At 45.7% G+C, this 22,169-nt stretch overlaps 1 protein-coding gene across 8 annotated transcripts in view; it reads right to left on the reverse strand.

The window, feature by feature from the left end:
* SEC14L1 (SEC14 like lipid binding 1) overlaps positions 1-18,159 on the reverse strand; it is a 57,080-nt gene extending 38,921 nt beyond the window's left edge. For 6 of the 8 annotated variants that reach the window (XM_031469186.2, XM_031469187.2, XM_031469183.2 and 3 more), the window contains exons 1-2: positions 18,009-18,152; positions 15,615-15,707 (exon numbers count right to left, since the gene is read on the reverse strand). In XM_031469186.2, the coding sequence (XP_031325046.1) occupies positions 15,615-15,677 (63 nt within the window). In that variant the 5' untranslated portion in view covers positions 15,678-15,707; positions 18,009-18,152. Of the gene's footprint in view, positions 1-15,614; positions 15,708-16,003; positions 16,137-16,686; positions 16,789-18,008 lie in introns of those variants that run through there. The other 2 variants (XM_031469184.2, XM_031469185.2) reach the window with 2 other exon arrangements.
* Positions 18,160-22,169: the final 4,010 nt, after the last annotated feature.

Consider the following 22,169-nt stretch of genomic DNA (forward strand, 5'->3'; position numbering starts at 1 on the left):
ATCTTCAATTCACCTTAGTTTCCTCATCTTCTTTAACGCACAGAATTGTGGAAAATTAAAAAAAGAAAACTTAAAAGTTTTTAGCAGGCCCAAGTGCAATACTCAAAAAATGTGGCTACTGTTCTGCATCTCATGTAAACTTTTCAAAGAGGAAAAGAGTGCCTGATCATTAAGAAAAGACACTGCCATTCAGAGTCCAGGACCCAGCCTGGCTCTGCAGGGAGGAAGAGAATCTTCCTAATGCAAACAGCCTTAAAAACTAAACATTTTCACTTGACATTTACCTTTTTTACTATACTTTGAAAATGCACCCCCAAAATCCACGTGTTCACCAGGCTAAAATGATAATTACGTTTTCCATGGTCCGAAAAACAAAAGATATAAATATAATGACACTATGTTGGAAATCAATTATTTTAAGTTCATAATTAGCCAACTAAATAAAGGAACTAGGTGTAAGTAATACCACATAGGTCCCCCTCCTTCTATAAGGAAAAGAAAAAGCCAACAGAAAATAAAGATGGAAATGATATTATCTCAATTTAGGGATTGAGAGTAAACTATTCCCTCTGTGGTATGAAGTAAACAAGAAATACATGGATTCAGGGAGGTAACTCATTAAGTAGTTACATATACTACACTCAGTTGCTGGAAGCAGAAAATATGGCCCTGAAGATAAACATGAGCGAAGCTGGGAGAGGATGTTCATAAAATAAAGGGAAGGATGTTCTCTGAAAAGGGTTCAGTTACAGGTAGCCCTGACTCAGGCTTTGCTGACGGTATGGACATTCTCCACAGAAGGAAGAAACACAATATACTAGGAAGGGAAAGAACTTGTGTCAGGAAACTAATCGCTCAGCTCCCAGCGCGGCCTGGATACATGTAAACATCAGACTGTTGTCCCCACAGTCCTGGGAGAGCCATCTGCTGCTCTAAGAACAAAAGCCTTCTCCAGGGAATGTGGCACAACTGGCTACAAAGCGCACCAGCACTTGTGGCCTCAAACCATTTTAAATTCCGAGTTCCGGGAGACTTCCCACACACTGCCCCCGCCCCCCTCACCTCCCAGTTACTAGGTATTCCACTCAGCCACCCAGCAGTGTCCTTCACCTCCACTCCCCCAGTGCTGCCACGTCACACTAGGACACAAACCACGGAGCCACAGGACAGAGCCCATGGAGAGCCTGGTCTCAGTGTCCACAGGCCTTGACCTCCGGTGCCACCCACAAGCCAGACCTCCTGCTACAGAAACAAAAGATGCTGAGCGACCAAAGATGGGGCCCTAGGGGAGAGCTTACTGCCAGCAGGGAACCGGTGCGGACACAGACGGGCCAGAGGGAGAAGGGGGCGGGGAGAAGAAATGCAAACTGGCCCTGTCCAGAACCAGGAAAGCCAAGGGTCTGACTGCCACCCCCCGACCGGAGGGCCAGACCCAGGTTTGTGTGGAGGTGAGCCGGCTGCAGGCAGTCTGGGTGAGCTTGTGGCCGGCTCGGAACTCAGGTCCCCAGGAAAGTCTGCACCGCTGTCAGTGGGCAAGTCAGTCAGGCAGGTCAGAGTCAGTCACTCGGCAAGCAATTTAAACCTCAGTTTCCTCATTTGCAAAGTGAAATAAGAGAAGAGCCTGTCCCTACAGGTACACATTTCCAGTTACAAGATAAATAAGTCCTGGGGATGTAATATACAGAATGATGACTAGAGTTAACTACATTGTATTGTATATTTGAAAGTTACTAAGAGAGGTCTTAAAAGTTATCACCACAAGAAAAAAATAAGTAACTATGTGAAGTGATGGATGTCAATAAACTTATTGTGGTCATCATTTTACAGTATGTACATAAATCATTATATTGTAGGCTTTCAACAAATACAACGTTGTATATCAATTACATCTCAGTAAAGCTGGGCGGGGGGAGAAATGCCTTCCCCACAAAATAAGTGTGAGCAGTACATGAGCTGCTGGCCCAGAGCACCCCACACATGCTTCCCTTATTCCTGGACCTCTCAGATGTCCTCTAAGTGTTTTGTAAATAGTGGTTCAGCAGCGGGATTCCCGTCTGCCCACAGGGGTCCGGCCACCAGGCCTCCTCACTGGTTTGGTACCCACTGCACGCTCAAGGCCTCACACAGCCGAATGCCCTTCCCAGCCCTCCGGGAGATAAGATAACAAGAGCTCTGAAGGCAGAACCTGTTCTGGAACCTTCCCCATCCCCCTACAGCATCCAGCCCTACTCTGCCTTCTTGGTACATGACTACCATTCTCAAACTAAACTGCTTTAAAAGTTTTAAGGTTTAGGTTAAAAACATGATACAGTTGAATCTGAGGACCATTCACAACCTAAAATTCCCTTCATGAAAAAGAAACATGACCATGAGAATCACAAACATAAAGACATCTCTTCCCACCGTTCCACTATACGATGACAAAAGAGAGTCAAAATGTCTACGTCATGTCAGTTTCCACAGCGCTCCGTGAGACCCAGAAGTGAAGACACTGCTATCCCTGTTCTCCACTCTCAGCCTCACCAGTCAACACTCAGTTAAAACAACTGTCAAAGAACCATCATTCCAGATTCACTGTCCATTATTTAAAACAGTCCAGCCAACGAGCCACTCCAGTGAAGCACAGATAGAATGACACAAGAATGTTTAACCCCCTCCCCAACCTCTGGTTGAGTGTCAAACAAAATCCAATTTAAGGACCTGGCTAATCTGGATTCATGGAAGTATAATAAAATCTCTAACTCAGAGAAGTGACTTGAGTAACGTACAAACCCCTTTTAAAAGAGAAAAGTTCCCTTGGACTTTTAGTGTCGACCAGTTATTTTTATTGGAATGTTACCTAAATATGTACAAACAAACTAGGTAAAAACTAATACAATTGTAAAACTCAAACTACGAACATACATTTAACGGGAAGGATGACGATTCCTCTTCCAACATGAATATGGAACCGCTCAGCAGGGCACAGCTGCTTTCAGACTTGGCATGCCCACACCGCCCACTGAGAGATGGCGAGAGATGACTCACCACTCCCACCACTTTCCTCTATTTAAATCTCTGTTGGTATAGCCCCCTGTCTGCGAAGCAACTTAGCTTATACTTGGTTCAAACACATCATTTACATATTAATTCCACCTCTATTCTTTTTGTACTTGCTTTCAACCATTAAAATAGTATTGTTTGGTGGAGGAGGGTATAGCTCAGTGGTAGAGCACGTGCTAAGCACGCGCCAGGTCCTGGGTTCAACCCCCAGCACCTCCATTAAAAAAACTAAGTTAAATTAAAAATAAATAAATAAACCTAACTACTCCCCAAAAAAGTAAAATTTTTAAGAAAGAATACTTTTTATAAAAAAATTTATAACAAATTTTAAAAAAAATAGTATTGTTTGGTGCCCCCAAAATAAACATAAAAGCAAAACACATACTGTCCGATAGCACTTAGTTATGAATATGCTAGGCATCCAGATGATCTCAACGTTTAAGTATTTTTTTCAACCTCCAAAATAAAAGCGCAATATTAACCAATTCCTGTTAGAGAATTAAAGGTACTAGTCAGAAAAAACAGAGGTAAAGAGGTAGACACATCTTTAAGCAGATCTTTATACTTAAGATATCTTGTCTCTGTCAAGAAATCTTGAAGGTCAAATGACTCCCAGGCCTCAGTTATTGAAGCCTCAGGCAGACAAGAACATCTGGAGTGCTATGAAAGGTTTCTCTTCTCTCAGTTTTCTGTATTTAAAAGTCAGGTGACTGATGCAGGACCTGACGGAATCCAAAATGGGTCATGATTTTCTAAAACTATCCCTAATCCATGAAATGAGAGCAAACTGAGTATAGGTGACAATAAAAATAGCAGTTTTGCATATTCTTCTTCAAATCAAGCTGGATTTGGCAGAGCACCGTTTTACTTTCCGGAGCATAAAAAATAAATCCGTGGACTTCAGAAGAGCATTTGGTGTTCCAGGGAATTGCAGCTGTCAGCTTTTAAAGATGCCATGTGTTTGCCCACATAAAAGAATGTAATGAGCTATGGAAATATTATCTGGTTTCAGGAACCAGAATAAAAACTCCGTCATCAGGAGGCCAACAGCAGGAGCTGGTTTAATCCACCAGGAAAATATCTATCAAGTACTGCTTATTAGACGCCATTATGCGAGCTGCACCTCATAGACCTTGAAGCACCTGACTCTCTACTTTCCCGGCCATTCCCACTCCCTCAGGGCAGGAGCCCGCGACTTCACTGCTGGGCCCCCCGCCTGGCTCACCATCCTGCACCTGCTTTCAGATGCTGCTCTTTCTTTATTAGGAAACTAACAGACTGGCAATCATGAGTCGTAAATTAAAGATATATTTTGAGAAGATGGAATAAAATACTGTGGTTGAAATCCTCAACAAACTTGTCTTTTAGATCTGGAATCTATCAGATATAAAAGACAAAAAAACAAACCTAGACAGAATGCACTTATTTTTGGTTGACATTATAATTAAAAACTAAAAGTGTAGAGTAAACACAAATAGCCAAAAAGTGGGAGCAACTCAAGTGTCCACTGATGAATGGATAAACAAACTGTAGTGTGTGTGCGTGTATGTGTACAGGATTGCTCAACTGTAAAAAGGAAGAAAACTTTTGACACGTTACAACATGAATGAACTGTGGAGACATTATGCTAAGTGAAATGAGCCAGTCACAAATGGACAAATACTGTGTAATTTCTGTTACATGAAGTACCCAGAATAGTCAAATTTACAGAGATGTAAAGTAGAAAAGGGGTGGTGTTCGCCAGGGGCTGTGGGGGGCGGGGGAGAGGTAGTGTTTAATGGGGACAGAGTTTCTGTTTGGGAAGATGAAAATGTCCTACAGATGGGTGGTGGTGACAGCCACCCAACAATGTGAATCTACTTAATACCACTGAATTGTACACTTAAAAACAATTAAAATAGTAAATTTTATGTTATGTTTATTTTACCACATTAAAAGAGTACAAATCTACTCCAACTGAAAATTGGCAAATAAAGCCATACAAATAATTTAGTTAAGACAAGTTCAAGGAAGCACATGCTTGTTGGTATAAATCTGGTATCACTAAACAGACTCAAGAACAGCAGTCTAGAGAAGACATAAAGCAAGTACTCTCCTTTCCATACTTGTTAAATCCTTGAAAAGGAGGCATCACGTGATGAGCTGCTACACAACCTGTTAAAGAATCCATTCTTCTTGAAAATTTTACATTAAAAATAAGTTGTAACTGAAACCAACTTCTTTTCTTTCTATTCCATTTGCTACAAATTCAAATTAAGGCACTCTAAACCCGTGGTTCTCAAACCTGAGCAGGTGCCAGAACCACCTCTGTGGAAACAGACTGCTGGGCCCACCCTCAGAAATTCTGATTCAGTGGAGAATCAGAATTCAGAATTGTTAGAATCTGCAGTCTAAACCAACTGTGTGTTAAGAAAAGTAAAATGAAGATAACTGGTGTTTGAGGAAGAGCTTTCTAAATATTAAGAGCATAAATCCTGCAATACAACCAGTGATCTCTTAAATCAATTTACTTCTTAAAATATGTACCTTGCAGCTATTAGCTCTGGACTTGGTTTTTAAAACATACACAGGCATTAAACCAGGAAAAAGAAGAGAAACGTGCACACTTGATGATTAGGACTACCTAATGGTACAGGGTAACTTGTTCGCTAGGAAAAAGAGTCATGCAATAACCAGCCTCTCGGGTTTAAACCTGTAGAGATCTCAAAAAAGAAAATTACAACACCATCTTATCAGAACCAAGAATTTTTAAATGAATTTTATGTTCTGTAGGAGAACCAAAGTAATGAAATTGTTTAATATATTTGGCATTCCTCACTATGGGTAAAAAGCCACCCAAACACAAAGTGATATATAACCAGGCGTGATTTTCAGTCCACTACAGTATTTACAAGCATCAGTTTGCTGAGTACAAACTCTACTTAACCCACAAAAAACGATCTGCATCAGCTTCCTTCAGAGACGATTTAAGTACACACAGTAAATCCAACCAAAAACATGTTCCGGTGTGGCGTTCTATCCGAATCCCCCTACCGGAAAAGCAGAAGTAATGCAGAAAGTCAGAGCATGCATCCCAAGGCTCACTGACTCTTCAGGCAGATCGATGTCTGAGGGCCGCCTCTGCGCGCAGGGTGAAAAGCAAGACGGCGTGACTCCCACGCTGGAGACGCTCACGTGGAAGGGAAATGAACAAGCCCAGCAACCATGGCAAGGCGGTGACCCACAAGGTGACAACGGGACAGCAGAGCACAGAGAGGGAACCCCTAGGAGAACTGAATCTGACCAGTGAGGGCTGGCCAGGTGAGAAAGAGGGAGAAAGGAACTGCAGGCAGGCTGCAGAAGGCTCTGGAACACAACGGACACCTGGGGAGTGGTAAGTAATCCCACGCAATTCGACTGGGGCACCTGCCGAGGTTCCTGCACATGGAGGCTCGGGAGAAGGTCTCAGGGAGCAGAAGGTGAGGGGCTCCAGAAGAAACTGAACTTCATCTCGAAGGTAGGTGCAGCACTTGAGAATTTTAAACTAGTAAGTGACATGGTCAGATGTGCAATTTGGAGGCTCAGGAGCAGCAGCCCGGAGAGAGAACGAGTGGGTGAGATGGGCTTGGGATTCAGAGCCCAGAGGCTGCTGCGAGGTCCTGGATGTGCAGGGCTGAGCTGTGAGCTGAGGACGAGCCACTTCGGTCAGAGAGGCAGATTCAGACCCAGCTCAGAAGACATCCCTGACAGGCGAGGGTCCGGCATGGCTGAGCCTGGGGGTGGGGCAAGAGCTGCCAGGGACCCTCAGCTTCAGGTCTGAGGGCCAGGCACGTGGTGGCACCCATCAGAAACAGCGGCTCAGAGGAAAAGGTAGAATTTGCCAGGGGTGGTTCATTGTTTGTTCTGCCTGTGCTTTCTGTTGGGGTGTATTCCTCATTCAGGCAGGAGGAAGGAGTGGATTCTGTTTCAGATGTGCTAAGTCTGCCTTGAAATGATCAGATGGCGATGTCCCAGCATGGAGCTGGCTAGAAGTCTGGAAGCTCAGAGTGTAGGCTGACGATAAGCTTTGAGAGCTTTGGTTTATAAAGTGATAGTTGAAGCCATGGGTTTAAGTGAGGCTGCCCAGGCAGAGATGTCAGGTAAGAGAGAGCTGGATATTTCTAAAACAGCATTAACTAGCAATTAAAATACCTGTGATGTCCAGAAAACAAAATATACAACTGGGGGGGGGGGTGTCCCAAAATAGCGAGGAAGAGTCCATCTGTTCCCAAGAAGGCAAGGAGGCTGAGTGAGAAAAGCAAGGGCGACCAGAGGGGAGGACCAGAGGCTTGAAAGGAAGAGAGCTACTGGCGGACACTGAGGAACTGGACCCTCACCAGTAACTCGGACAGTGCAGGGGAGACCTATGAAATACAGAAGGTGGATTTCTGAATGGAAAAAGGCTTCAGTGCAATCACGATATATATACAGCAATTATCCTATATAGAGTGATAATTACATAAACCTACATACATACATACATAGACTTTTCCACAAAAAACAAAAAACAAAAAGCAAAACCAAGGCTAGTACTCCTAACACCAGATTGTACCTTTTAAGAGAATTATAATGCAATATACGCTTTCTGTTGTAATACGTAAAATTATTCCACTCGAAATATATACAACTGTCTGTTTCACTCTGTACAGATTAAAAATCAAAGGAAAAGGATCAGTTACCACACCTGACAACCAAAATCCTCTCTTCAGGGAATTTCTCTGTGGGAGCGTCCCCAACCAGACTATCCGGGGTCTGATAAAAGCAGCAGGGACAAAGGACTGACCAGCGTGGCTGGACACCTCCCCAACCTCACCAGCCCGGGCTACTCCCCCGGGGCACTCACGGCAGACACTACACAGAAACCCTCTTAATCAGCCCTGCCAATAAGGCAACTCCTTTTAAATGCTCTCTGTATGAAGTATTAGGACCAGTGAAGCAGGCTGAAAAGTAATCATAAATGAAAAAACCCAGTTTAATTTGGGAAAAAATGTTCTGCATCCAATTTGCAACTCAAAATTACAAAGGATAATCACTGGGACAAAGAGGGGTGAGCCGGTTTTAACCATTCGCTTCAGTCCCTACTGGCAAATGTTTAAACAGAGCTGCCGCAAAGTAGCTGAACTGACTGATTTGAGGTCCACGCCTCCTCCCTGGGCCTACTTGCTGTAATGAACAATTAAATCAGCAAAAGGTTGAAGTAACTGAACAGGACAAATGACCCAGTTTCTCTAACAAAGCAACGGCAGGGAAGAAGACAAAGAGAAAGGAGGATGTCAGGGAACAGAGGACACTGAAGATACATCATAACCGAATGCAAGGGTTTTTTCTGAAACAGGATCCAAACAACTTATTAAAAGACATTGTTTGAGACAGTAGAGAAAGTCCGAACATGGACTCAGATTTAGCTGATATCAAGGAGCTACTAGTACTCTTGTTAAGTGTGGCAATGACACAGTGGTTACCTTATAAAAAGAAAAAGGTCCTTGTGGTTCAAGGTGCATGCTGAAGTGTTTACAGACGAATTAACAAGATACCTGAAATTTGCTTTATATACACCAAGGGGAATGTGGGGGGAGCAGATGAAACAAACTGGCAAAACGCTGGCACTACTGGACCTGGGCCATGAGCTCCTGGCCATTTATTGAACCTGTCTCTCTACTTCGGTATGCTTGAAAATTCCCATCATACAAGGGGGTTTGGGCAGGTTTTTTTGTTATGGGTTTTTTTTTTTTTTAACAAAAATGGGTAAATCAAAGAGGCAAGGAGCTGAATCAGATCCTGCTTTGTTTCTCCTTGAAATATTCCCTATTGAGCCATGACTGTCTTCACTCCAGCACACTAAAAGTAAGTCCAAATGCATAATGCGTTGTGAGAGTGGGTTTAAGAGAAGGGAAAGTGCCTGGTTCTGTACTAAGCAGTGTGTAAAGGATGGATACTATAATTGTCCACTTTCAAAACCAAGTAATTTGACTACATCCCAGCTTTTATTAAATACGACAGGACTCACACTACAGCATTCAGAAACTTTATAAACGAAAAGAGTGCATTTTCCCCCACTAAAAGCTGACCAGGACCCTTCACAGACGATTAGAGAAACTGGAGCATTTCCCTCCATCCCAGACTGAGTAAAACCGGCTTTAAAGTCAGCGACCCAAAACCATGCAGACGCTTATCCCTTTGACTAAAAATAACTTCTACTGCACATTTTACTTCTAACTCAATTAATGAAGAAGCTGTATTTCAATAGCACACCTAACCATCAGAAACCTGGAAACTACAAAAAGGCCCAGGGAGAATATCTGGGGTGAGAGGAGGAGGATGTGCTTTGAAAAAAAAGATGACAGATAGAACAGTAGTATTTCATAAGTAAAATAAAGCTAAAAACCAACGTGCATGAGACTGAGGTCAGAGGAAGAAAACAAAATCAGAGGAAAGGGGGCAGGGCTCCGAGGTCTTTGAGCCAGGAGGGAAGGGTGAGTGAGTAGACCTGCCTCTTCAGGGCAGGAGGACAGAGCCAGCCCACCCGCGGTGGGGCCAACAGAGGGACAATCTGGAGGCACTGCGTGGGGGGTGGGGGGCGGCCTGTGTTCCAAGACACCTCCTCGGGAGTGCTCTACCGCCCGGATTTCTGTGTTCCAGAAAGAGCAACTTGACTGAACCAGTTGTGAGGCTCTCGCAGACTGCACTGCAGTGTACAAGTCTACCCAGGGTCCCCACGTGTCTCCCCACGTGCCTCCCCAGCTGTCCTGGTGTATACAATTTGAATGGATGAAACAAAGCTTAAATATAAACACAAATGTCTATTCAATCTAAAAAAGATCCACACATCACAGCAGTCATTTGCTGACATCAAACTGATCCACTTCACCTTGTGCTTGGAGGGGGACAGGGGCCAGCTGCCAGAAGGGAGGGGAGGACATGCACATGAGGGGGCCCGGCCTCCCCCACCTCCATGTCTGTGGCCTATGTAATTCTCCACGACAGTCTCGCACCGAAACTGGCCTGTCCCTAGGTCACAGAGGGGGCTGTGGTGGGGCCGGGATCCGGACCTAGTGTCACAGCAAACCCCTTTCTCTCCCTTTCATCCTAGTCTTAGGGGGGAGACAGGAGATACCTGAGAGGAAAGAGAAAAGGAACGAAAAGCCCAGGAGGATGAAACAAACAGAAGACAGACCCGAGCAGATGCTGCCACGGGGGCTGTTCCATCAGGACCCGCACGCGGGCAAAAAGGGAATCTTGGTTATTTGACCTATAAAAGTACATCGCTTAAACTACTCTCACAAAGTCTGTCACCTGAGTTTCACATAATTTATGAAGACAGTAAAAAAAAAAAAAAAAAAAAAAAGCCAACTTCATCACAACAGGGCTTTGCTCCGAAGGGAGGCGTTGGTTAACTGAAGGATTGTAGCGTGCGACTTCTTCCCCACGGAGAAAACACAAATCCCTGTCTGAAAACAGATCAGAGTTACATTTCTGATCTGAGTTTCAACCATCAAACCCACTTCTCAAGTCCTTACACTCAAAGCTCAAGTGAACAAATAAACAGACACCTGCTGATCAAACATACCCGAGCGCCTACTGCGTGCTAGGTACCAACGCTGGCGGGAACAAGAGAAACAGCAAAGCCTCTGCCCCTGAGGACTACACAAAACAGAGAGCAACACTCAGAAACCGCTGAGAATAAAAGAAACTCTAATTACAAGCGAAAGTGCCCATCCCTGACTACAGTGTTAAGGAGGAGTCAGAGGAACGGGGAGAAGCATGAAGGGCACCCCTACAGGGAAGTGGGGTGGGTCAAGAGGTTAACATCAGACACTGGGGGATGGTAAACACCTAAGGTGAGGAAGGAAGTATCAAAAGAAAGGGGGGGTGGGCAGGAAAAGACACTGTGAGGACAAACAGCGACAGCACAGAACAGGCCTAAAAGTTCATGCTGGGAAGTCTGCATAATAAAGAATTAAGCTTCAACAGAGAGGGCAAAGCATGAAGCCTTGAAAAAGAAGCAAAGCGATTTAGATCGGATGTGACTGATAACAGATCACCGAAACAGAGGGTTAGGGCAGATAGTAAGAGATCACTTAACCAAAGGACTGACACGTGAAACAGTGTCCGGGCAGGAGAGCACAGGATGGCCCAAAGGGATGAACGTGTCAGTAAGGAAACAACTCCGGTCACCCCCCACCTAGGACGAGGGCTTGGGCTGGAACGAAGGCAGTGCTCAAGAGACAAAGGGACAGAATGTGACTCAAAGGCACAATCTAAAAGATGCGTCTGCTGGCGACACAGATGGTAAAGGGGTTCTGGGAGCACGATGGCCCAACCCAGAGAGCAGGGAACCTGCGAGAGTGGGTGGGTGGAGAGAGGGGACAAGGAAGGGACCAAATCCATGAGGACAATAGGAAGCCCAAGCAGAACGGGGACCGGACAAGGTGCCACCTCGGGGGTTACAGAAGGCAGTGCACCATTCCTATCACATGTGCCAACCAGTCGAAGTGGCAGCTGTCCTCAGGCGAAAAAGGACCAGAGACAAGTCCTCGCCTCCCGGCAACTGTCCCCATAGAGATCTCTCTGCTCCCGAAGACAGATTCATGACTTCTTCTCTTGGACGGTTCTCCGTCCCCGCCCCGACCCCCTCTGCCGAGCCGCCCTCCTGCACCGCACTTTCGTTCCAGTGTCTCTCTCTCCGTCACTCTTCCTCTGTATCATTTATTAAGGGGCCACTAACATCAGGAGGGAGAAGGCTGTTCTTGAAAATGCTTAAGTTTTAAAATTTGTGTGTTTACCTTAGAAATCTCAAAATGAAACACTCTGACCCAAGCATCTCAGAAGTACACCTCCCAACCTAAGTTTCTTCTCTGTGGTCCCATCACCAGCCCCCAGGTGTGAGACCACAGATTCTTGAAGGCAGATCGACTGGAATGTCCTTCACTGATTAAATTCTCCTCCCACAAGTCAGGCAGAGTACCCCAGGAAGTGTTTCTGGCTGAGCCTGAAAAAGTTACAGACCTCTTCAAGGACAAGAACCTTCAAAAGACATTCCAGGATACAAATTATGACGGGGGTGGGGGGGGAGAATACAATGAAAGAACACAGAACTCTCCACACCCACTGACTGTGGAGGCTTCACCTTCTCTGAGTCTCAGATTCCTCACCCTCTAAAGGGACAGACGCTCCAACAACTGTTTCTGGACTAATATCTAACAAAAGAATGCCCCTAAAATGCTACAAATGCCTGTTGAAAAACCTCCACTTCAATTTTGCTTGTTTACCATTTTTAATCCAAATTAGTTCATGAGAACATTAACCTGATTTTTTTTCTCTGCCAAACAGCAGCTCCATTCCTAGGACTGTGGACCATGCGTGTACACCAAAAGTCGTCAGTGAGAATGTCTACTGCAGCACTGTTTGTAGTAGCAAAGAACTGGAAATAATCCAATTGTCCATCAAGAGCAGAACGGATGAATAAACTGTGATATAAGCACACGCGACTTAATTCTACCAGTATACTGACCCCAAAACAAGTAAGTTTTCATTAAATCAATCAAACTTCAATTAACATACTGGGCACCCACCATGTACCTGTGGACACAGGTATCTTCTACCTCAACAGCGTTCTGGCAATTCTAAATCATAGCGAAACTCTTGGTGAAAACGAACAAAGGCATAAAGTGGACGGAGCAGCATTTCTTCCAATGGTCAGTCTCCTATGGGGCCCTGTAAACTGGGACTTGGATCTGCCTATTAATACCAGGGACCATCTGAGGGACACACCTGTGTCACTGTCACATGCTGAGATTACTGAAGCACAAGCACTTTGAGGTTCTCACAAATATTTCTGTTGAAGCTACAGTTCTGTTCTTGCATTAACTGGGGATCTCTTTCCTCTGCCTGAATGAATCAAAAAGGACATTTTCAGAGTAACTCTTTTCTACTACTGTTTGTCCTCAATGAGAGAAAAGAAAGCAAGGTAAATACTGAGGATGTATGTTGTACAATTACAGCCAGAAAACTGGCAAACGACACCACGTGAAAATCACTACAGACTTAACAGTCTAGTTTCTATCTAATTCTGGAAGGAAAAATGTCACATATTTCATTTTCAGATTAAAAATATTTTCTAACAACTCAAAAAAAATTACTGCTGCCTCAAAAGGAAAGCAAGTTAAAAATCGGTTAATTTTAAAGATTGTGGGGGATGGTTCAGAATTTCAATTTCAAATCCTTCTGTAAATCCATGCATCAAAGTGGCAAGGCAAACTGTACCTTTTTGAAAATAGTAAAGTAAGGAAAATAAGGAAGTTGAACATTAGACAGTCAAAATACCTCTTTATTAAATCCAGTGTCTGCACCAGAGACCAAACTTTGCCTCCAGTGATGGGGTTGTACCAGATTTTAAAGTCGTCCTTAACATTCTGGAAAACACAATGTACCCTACCCGTGCCTGCCCCTCCACCCCCACCGCCCCACAAGGCAGCTCTCAGCCTCACTCGGCCCCCACACCCCCACACCTCTGCCCTCTCGCCACCAGCCCCTGCCAACCGAAAGGGTCAGGTGACAAACAGGGCAAATAATCCACAGGCCGCCCAGGAACCAACATCCTGGGCCCGGGGGCAGGACCAGATCAAGTCTCTCTAGAATCTGAACTAGGAAACATGACAAGAATCAGTCACTTAGAAACTGAAATAACGAAACTAGAAATGTCACAAAGCTGAACTGGGGCCAGAGGGGCTGTGACCAGCGGAAAAGGCCGGTGAGCCAAAGCCACAGAGGAGGGAAAGGTAGGAGTGAGCAAAGCAGCCAGCTGGTGGGGGGAGACAGGCTTGGGCAGATGGAGGAGGCAGAGTCCCCAGGGGAAGTTCCAGGGACAAATGCTGCCGCCGGGAACCACCCTCCAACACCACGTTCTTGGCGCTCAGCCTAAGCCAGCTAGCATTCCTGGATTTCGGGGCCACCCTGTGGCCCCGCATGTGTTCCCACCAACAGTACCCATCTCAGGCTCGCTGAAGCGGGTCACTGCCCCTCACACCCGAAGCCCGAGCCAGCACACAGAACGCACAAACAGGAAACAAGCCTTTCTGATATGCTATTAACATAAAATACGGAACAGTCCTAGTATTTAAGGAAAATACGGAACTAAAAAACACCTCCCCCCCACCAAAAAAAAAAAAAAGCCCAAACCTCACAGCTGCCAGAGAAGGGGCACAAGGGAACTTTCAGACGTAATGGACAGAAAGGTTCTGCTTCTTGACAGAGATGTATGTCACTCTTTGGTCAAAACTGATCAAACTGTGAACCTAACATGTGCCCACTTCGCTGTGGGTAAATTACACCTCAATTTAAAGAAACAGACACCCTAAATCTAAACTGTTCCCTTGAGAGGACTTGAGTTTTGTTTTGTTTTCCGAAACTAAATTGGTCTGGATAAATCTCACAAACAATGCTAAGCAGGGAGAAGTCCAATGCAAAAATCCCTGAGGTTCTACATATACACAGGAGAGACACAAACTCGCCTCCGTGTCAGAGGCAGAGAGGCGGCCACCTGACCGGGACTGAGTGGTCTTCTTACTGGGCTGGAGTGTCTGCTTCCGCATCCCAGGTCAGCCTGACCCTTTCACTGGGGTGCATCTCACAACAGAGACATCCTCCTGTGCGCACACTGAATTCTACCTTCACGGTAACACGAGACAGAAGGGAAGGGAAAGAAAATCCTACAGAAATCTGAAAGGGACTGGCAGAAGGTGTGTTTGGGGATTTTTTTGGCCTCTGGTGAAATGCTTCACTTCACGTAAATAACAAAATTAAAACTTGAGTTGGATATATAAAAATAGATTAAAAAAACAAATTTCTTCTGTATAGCACAGGGTACTATATTCAATATCTTGTAATAACCTTTAATGAAAAAGAATATATAAACATATATATACACACACACACACACACACACACACATTTGTATATGGATGACTGGGACACTGTGCTGTACACCAGAAACTGACACATTGTAACTGATGATACTTCAATTTTAAAAAAAACAAACTTGAGTTGGGCCACTCGTGGAATTCTAATATGACTCATGAATTTGCTATTAGGACCCTGAAACTCAGTCAGCAGAGTCCTTAGAATCACATAAATTAAACTCCATCCCAGTGCCCAGTTCCACATAGTGAATTCACCCATAAACTAAATGAGCAGCAAAGGGAAAAACCACTCTCCACATCCCTTTTTTATTTGAACAAACAAACCCAAAAAAAGAGCAAAATCCAGAGGAAGAAGTACGTAGTCAGAATCCCACTTCTTTGTTTTCAAAAGGAGAATTAACGCAAACTCATGCATTACCCTGAAGTGCATTTCTTAAAAACACACCTGTAGAGTATGATTTTCAGAGACATAGCTTAAAAACAATTCACAAACTCTACAAAGTTATAAGCATGAAAACAGAAGAAGTAAAAGTGGAGCAAGGGAGACAAGCAATATGGCAAACACGAGTTTACAGATCACCAAATTCAAATACCTAAAACAACAAGAAGCCCCAGGGTAAACTGAAAAGTACTCACAGCCATAATTAACTCAAAGGGGTGTTTATACACCCTCACTGGTGACTGGTATTTCTGTACCATGATTGCAATAAAACAGCAGTCCTCTCACACCTGCAAGACACAAATATGTGATAAATAACCATGATGTGGAAAAATTAAGTCTGCATCCACACAACATACTACAGTCTAATGGACCCCAACAGGGCACAACCCCATGCACACAAATACCAAGAGCTGATGCCTAATTATACAAGGGTGGGGGGCAGGGGGTCGCCAAGACGGGGGGTAGGGGGAGATGAAGAACAGCCCAAGCGGAGTGAGGGAAACAGCACCGGCCTGAGGGCGGGAGGACTCTGCTCCCCTATCCACCCTGCTGCCTCTCCAGGGGCTGCTCTGGGTTAGCTGACCTGGGTCCTTTTGAGCAGTGAAATGTCAGGATCTGATTGCTCTGACAGCCCATACAATTAGTTCTTGAATCATTTTCACTTTCAACAACTTCCACTGGAAGCCAAATAAAAACGATGGCACTGGGGCAGAGGACAGAGTATAGCTCAGTGGTAGTGTGCATGCTTAGCATGCAGGAGGTCCTGGGTTCAATCTCCAGTACCGCTATTAAAAATAAATAAATAAACCTAATTATGTTCCCCCCCAAAAAACAAACAAACAAAAACGGTGGCATTTAAGCCCAGGACACACAAAAATAAAAGTGGGAGAAAAAAATACTATTCTATCTCAAATTCCGGAATACTCCTCAAAAGCTAGCTTCAAAGGAAACTTGTCAATCTCTGTTTTCTAACTGCGCAGACTACGACTCTGGGGACTTCGAGTGGCAGAGACACCAAGCACTCTGGCTCAAGGCTCCACTGAAATGTCCAGCCTCAAACAGCAGCAGCATCAGGGAGCAATCAGCTAAGTGCTGGACCTACTTCATGTGTCAAGGAATCCTCCTGCCCTGAGAGATACAACGCGTTCACGCTCTGGTCCCAGCCTCCCTGGATCTTTCTGAAAGCACATTTTTACTTGGAGTCCTCTATGGGAGTTGACTTCCCTATTTAAAAGGGAGGAATAAAAATAAATCCAAAGAGCCTACCTGTCTTGCCGAGGATAACCATTAAGAATGTTATTTTATGCTGAATATGGTGAGAGGATATTCAAAAGTAACAAAATGGAATATCCTCAAGGAGCCCAAAGTCTAGGTGTAAAAAGAGAAAAAATTACGAAGATATATTTTATTTCGTAAGACTCCTCCCTACTGTACCACAATTAAACAGGTCCAGAATTTTCCCTGGTATGTTTAGCATACCTCGCGGAAGGAACAGGTTCGGGGTGGAAAACAGCCATTATCTGGCAGTCTGAAATCTGCTAAAGAATAATTCTGGGTGACCTCAAGGAAGTCATCTCACTTTTCCCCGACTCAATTCCACCTCTGTAAAGTGAGGTCTGGGGTGAGATAAACTTGAAAGACTTCCAGCTCTGAAATCATGAGACCCAGCCAAACTCCTGAATCCACCACAATCAACTGGAGGCCGTCATTAATCTTGATTCGGGGACTGGCAGGTCCTGGTGCGCCGGGACCGCGTTCTATTTAGTTCTGCAAACTTGATCATGCCGGTGCACAGCAGGAATTCAATAACCTTTCAAAATTTTAATTAGGAGAATTAATTTTTAGGGTATCTCCCACAGAAGGAGAGAGCGATTACCGGGTATGAAAAGGAGTTGGGGGAGAATGTTAAAAAAGAGGAATGCTCTCTTAAGACTCGCTAACACCCATTCAAGATTCCACTGCTTGGCAGAACCCAAGGCGACTACTACGCTCAAGAACCTGCTAATTCACGAGCTTCTGAACTCCTGCCAGTCCCCAGCTTCGGATGCTCTGGTCCAAAGAAACGTCCTACGTGGGACTCCAGAGTTACAACGGCCAAGTGGCATCGTGGACCAGGGCAGCCTCTATTGCACGACAATCGGTGCTCAAAAATTAGCCAATGGCCAGACCCCACTGAGTCCACCCCGGGCAGGCTGGAGGGGCGGCCGGGCCCTCTGCTCGGCCTGGGGGTCCGGCACGGCAGCTCCGGCGGGTCCCCAGCCCCGGCCGACCCGCGGAGGCGAGCCAGGGACCGGCTGGGACCCCAAACTCTGCTTCCCGCAGGAAGGGTCCTGGCTGGGAAGACTGGCGGGTGGGGGCGGGGAGGGGGCGACCAGTCCCGTAGGAGCGGCCAGCGAGGCGGCGGGCTCTGAGTGCGACGGGAGCAGGGTCGGCTCCGGACCCGGGCCGGGGAGCCAGGGAGAACCGGGGAAGCTGGGGGGGCCGGGGAAGGGCGGGCAAGGCGAGGAAGCGGCCGCGAGAGCCCCGCGCCGCCGGGAGGGGCCGGGCCGGGGGCACGCTCGGAGCCCGCCGCAGAGAAGCGCGCCTACCTCTTGTCAGAAGGGCCGGGCCGGGGGCGCGGGGCGGCGGGGGGCGCTCATGCTGGCAGCTCCGCGGTACCGTTGCCGTTCCACTGCCGGCGGCCGCAGCTCGGCGGCCGGTTCCGGGGAGTGGGCCGGGGGGCGGGAGCAGGAGGGGCCCGGCGAGGCTCCAGTGGTTGTTACGGGTGACGGGGAGGGCGGGGCCGGGCGGCCGGAAGGGGCGCGCGTGCGCGAACGCGGCCGAGGGGGCGGAGGCGGGCGCGACGACGGTTGCTATGGAGGGGGGAGGGGTGACGACCGGGCTGCGCAGGCGCCAACTACAAGCCGGCGGGCGTGGGAGGAGCTCGGAGCACGCGTCAGCCCTGACGCACGGCAGGCCTGGCCCAAGGCGCCTGGTCCCGCCCAGTTTTGCGTTACGGGACGGAGCTAAGGTGAGAGGTGGGGCTTGCGGGGAGCCGCGCGGAGGAGAGCGAAACGCGAAAGGGGCCGACTGCGTGGGTGAAGGAGTTCCGCTGACTTGGAACAGGGAAGTCTGCGAGGCATCAAAATAGCCGGGCCCTTCCGGCTTTCCTGAGGCCCTGAGCCCGGCTGTCCGCCTGCTCTGAGGCCCTGCCCCTGGTCTGGTCGGCGCAGGAGGCGCCCCGTGCTTCCTCATTTCTTGTTGACTGCTACAGTGCCCTGACCACATTCTCACGAGTAATGCAGACGAGGCAAACGCCCGGGCTGGGGAGGGGCTGGGTGGAGGCCAAGAGCATCTTGTCAACACTTCCAGGCTGTGCCAATGGAACTAAGCCAAGTGGGTCTGGCGTTTCAGCAAGAGCACAAGCTTTAAAACACAAGCGTGATACACACCGAGACGTTTAGGGGTTCTTAAGAGGAGCTAATGACTAGAAAGGGACAGCACGTATGTCCACCCACACAACGAGGCTGGTTTTATAGCCAACGTACAGTTTCTCCATCAATGTCACTGTTCCGTTCGCGTTCGTCACCCTGGGTGGCTGTACATTTGACGTTGCCACTGCACAGCGCCATTTTTGGAACTGTTTTGGAATTTCCTTCAGGGCCAGTCTACCAGCCACACAAGAAGATTATTCATTTCTTGATCACACCTTGTTTTTCAGCTCAAACCGTCATTCTCCAACGTGATCACCGACACTGCTTACTAAAGTCAGCTAGGGCTGGCGTTTGCCTGTTTGTAAAAATCACATCCACCTTCGAAAGGTGCTTGGAGAAAGAAACAACCCAGTAAACAGCAGCAGACTATGAAGTGGTCTCACCAAAAGTTGACCTAATCCAATAAGCCTCTAAATACAACCACCAATTTACAGGAAATAGAGAACAAAGGAACATGTTTAATGATACCAGGGGGAAGTAATCAGCAAAGTATGGATCATGGGAAATACTGCATGACAAACACATTCTTTATCAAATTCCAAAGGAAAACATAGGGAAAGGGCCAATTTATAGATTGAAAGAGATTGGGAAATTCATATTGAGCCATACGTTTATGATTTGTATGCTTTTTTCCATATACATTATACTTCAGTTAAAAAATGTCTTCCACACTTGAAAGTATATTGTTGAAAAATCCAAATCGTAAAATTCACTACCTGCCATTACTACATCAACATTAAAAAAATAGGCATTTTTAACAGTTTGACATTCAAAAACTGAAAATTATAAAGAGGGCGTGGTTTATAAATAAGTATCCATGCCTACTTTTACAATGAAAGCTCCTGGAGCAACAAGACCTTTTAGAACACCAGTCTGGACAAGATTTTCTTTCATCCTCATTACCCCTTCCTCCGTGTTGGTAATACCACGAGTCTTGAAGAGCTGCTACTGTCCATGCGGTGGGCGTCCCAGCCTCCCTGCTAAGCCTGCAGCTGGAGGAATGTGTGATGGGTCTTTTGCCTGAGCTTTGATGCTTTTCACTGATTCTGGCCGTCAACCGTGGTAGGTCTTCCACTTCAATCTCACCCGCCGTTCCCACCACACTGTCTAAAAGGTCTTTGTTGTAATTGCAAACCAAGAAGAGGTGGTTGGCTCAGACCACGACGAGGGACAGCCGCTGGCCAGGCTGCCATGGATGTCAGGCGAGTCGCAGGATGAACTCCATGGAGCCTCCCATTGCTTCTTACTCTCTGAGTAGGAGCAGAATTGCTTATTAAAAGTTGGTTGCTTGCCACACCCCTAAAACCAGCTCCTCCACCAGGGTGCCTTCCCTCTAATGAAAACTTTTAAAGAAAAAAAGAGACCTGAGGTATCAACCACTTGCAATACATGAATTTTATTTCCATCTTGATTTAATAAAATAGTAAAAGCAATTTTTATGAACAAGTTTAAACACTGCTAATAATTAATAAATTATTATTAATTTCTTAGATGGGATAATAGTATTATAGCTAATATTTCTCAAAGAAGCCTTATTTTTTAGGAATGCACGCTTAAATATTTTAGGGTAAGTAATGTGATGTCTAGGATTATGGTCAAAATTGTCCAGGTGGAGAGAGGGAGGAATAAAGGCTTAGATGAAATAAGATTGGTCCTAAGTTGATAATTGTTTATTACTTCTTCTGTACACTTTTGTATATGCTTGAAGTTATCTATAATAAAATATTTTTAATAAAAAGGATGGTTTGTCACCACTGAAGATGACTAATCAAGACATAATTACAAAAGAGATATTTGATAAAATAATGCCATTTGCAGCAACATGAATGGACCTGGAGATCATTCTTCCAAGTGAAATAAGCCAGAAAGAGAAAGAAAAATATCATATGATATCACTTCTATGTGGAATCTAAAAAAAAGACACATGATCTCACTTACAAAACAGAAACAGACTCACAGACATAGAAAACAAACTTATGGTTACTAGTGTAGGAAGAAGGTGGGAAGGGATAAATTGGGAGATTGAGATTTGCAGATACTAACTACTATATATAAAATAGATGAACAGCAAGTTTCTACTGTACAGCACAGGGAACTATATTCATTATCTTGTAGTAACCTATAATGAAAAGGAATATGAAAATGAATATATGTAGTATATGTGTGACTGAAACATGATGCTGTGCACCAGAAACTGACACAACATTGTAAACTGACTAGACTTCAATTAAAACAAAGAAGAAAACGTCTCAAGTAGACATTAAGATACATGAACAGTCTCTCTAAGCCGTAGGATCAAGATATATGAACAGATTCTCAGGGTGAATCAATTGAAGGAAACAACATTTGTCTAGATGCATAAGTTATGGTAGGTTTGATGGTTTTTAAATCAGTTTTCTATATTCAATCTCTTATAATAACCTATAGCGAAAAAGAATATGTGTATGTGTGTGTCTGTGTGTATATATATAACCAAATCACTACACTGTACACCAGAAACTAACATAACATTGTAAATCAGCTATACTTCAATTAAAAATAAATCCGTTTCCTTGGGCAGGTAGCCAAAATCTATAAGAAACTGTACTGAGCACCATGCTGCAAAGTTAGGTGGAAGGATCCGGTCCTTTTAAGATGTGTGCACGGAGCCCTCACTACGTGTCCGGCGCTATGTGAGGCGTGGGACGAGTATGCTGTGGAAGGGGAAGTGGGGACCTGTATTGGGATCAGGTTTGGTTGCCAGTGATCAAAACCACAGTATAAAAGTGCCTTGACAAGATAGAAGCCTACGTCCTTCCCATGTGAGTGAAGTCCAGGGCGGGAACGGCACCTCCGTGATCACTGGCAACTGCCAGCTCCCGGAAAACCACCAGGATGTGGGTGCAGGTGGTCTCCCGTCTCCTGGTCGGGGACACAGCTTTGCTGTTACCATGCTGCATCTTCCACCTCCAGCCAGCGAGCAGGAGGAAAGGGTGACGAGAATCAAAGGTCCTTCCTTGAACGGAAGGCGTGTGTGTGCGTGCACTCGTGTGGGGATAACCAGCAGAACAAAGGACAGGGCTGGTGGGACAGCAGTGTTCCAGGAAAGACCCTGCTGTGCCCTGTCTTCAACTGCACACCTGCTCTCTTCCGCAGACAGATTCTCTCTCAGGTCATGTTATGAGAGTATCTGAAACACCTCGAGTGCGCCCCTAGCTTGCAAGGCATCTGTTGTCACCTCTCACTTGGTGGCTGGAAGTCTTGACGGGTGCTGTGTGAAGGCCGCTCATCAGGTGC

The sequence above is a fragment of the Camelus dromedarius genome, chromosome 16 (assembly GCF_036321535.1).
Source record: "Camelus dromedarius isolate mCamDro1 chromosome 16, mCamDro1.pat, whole genome shotgun sequence".
NCBI lineage: Eukaryota > Metazoa > Chordata > Mammalia > Artiodactyla > Camelidae > Camelus > Camelus dromedarius.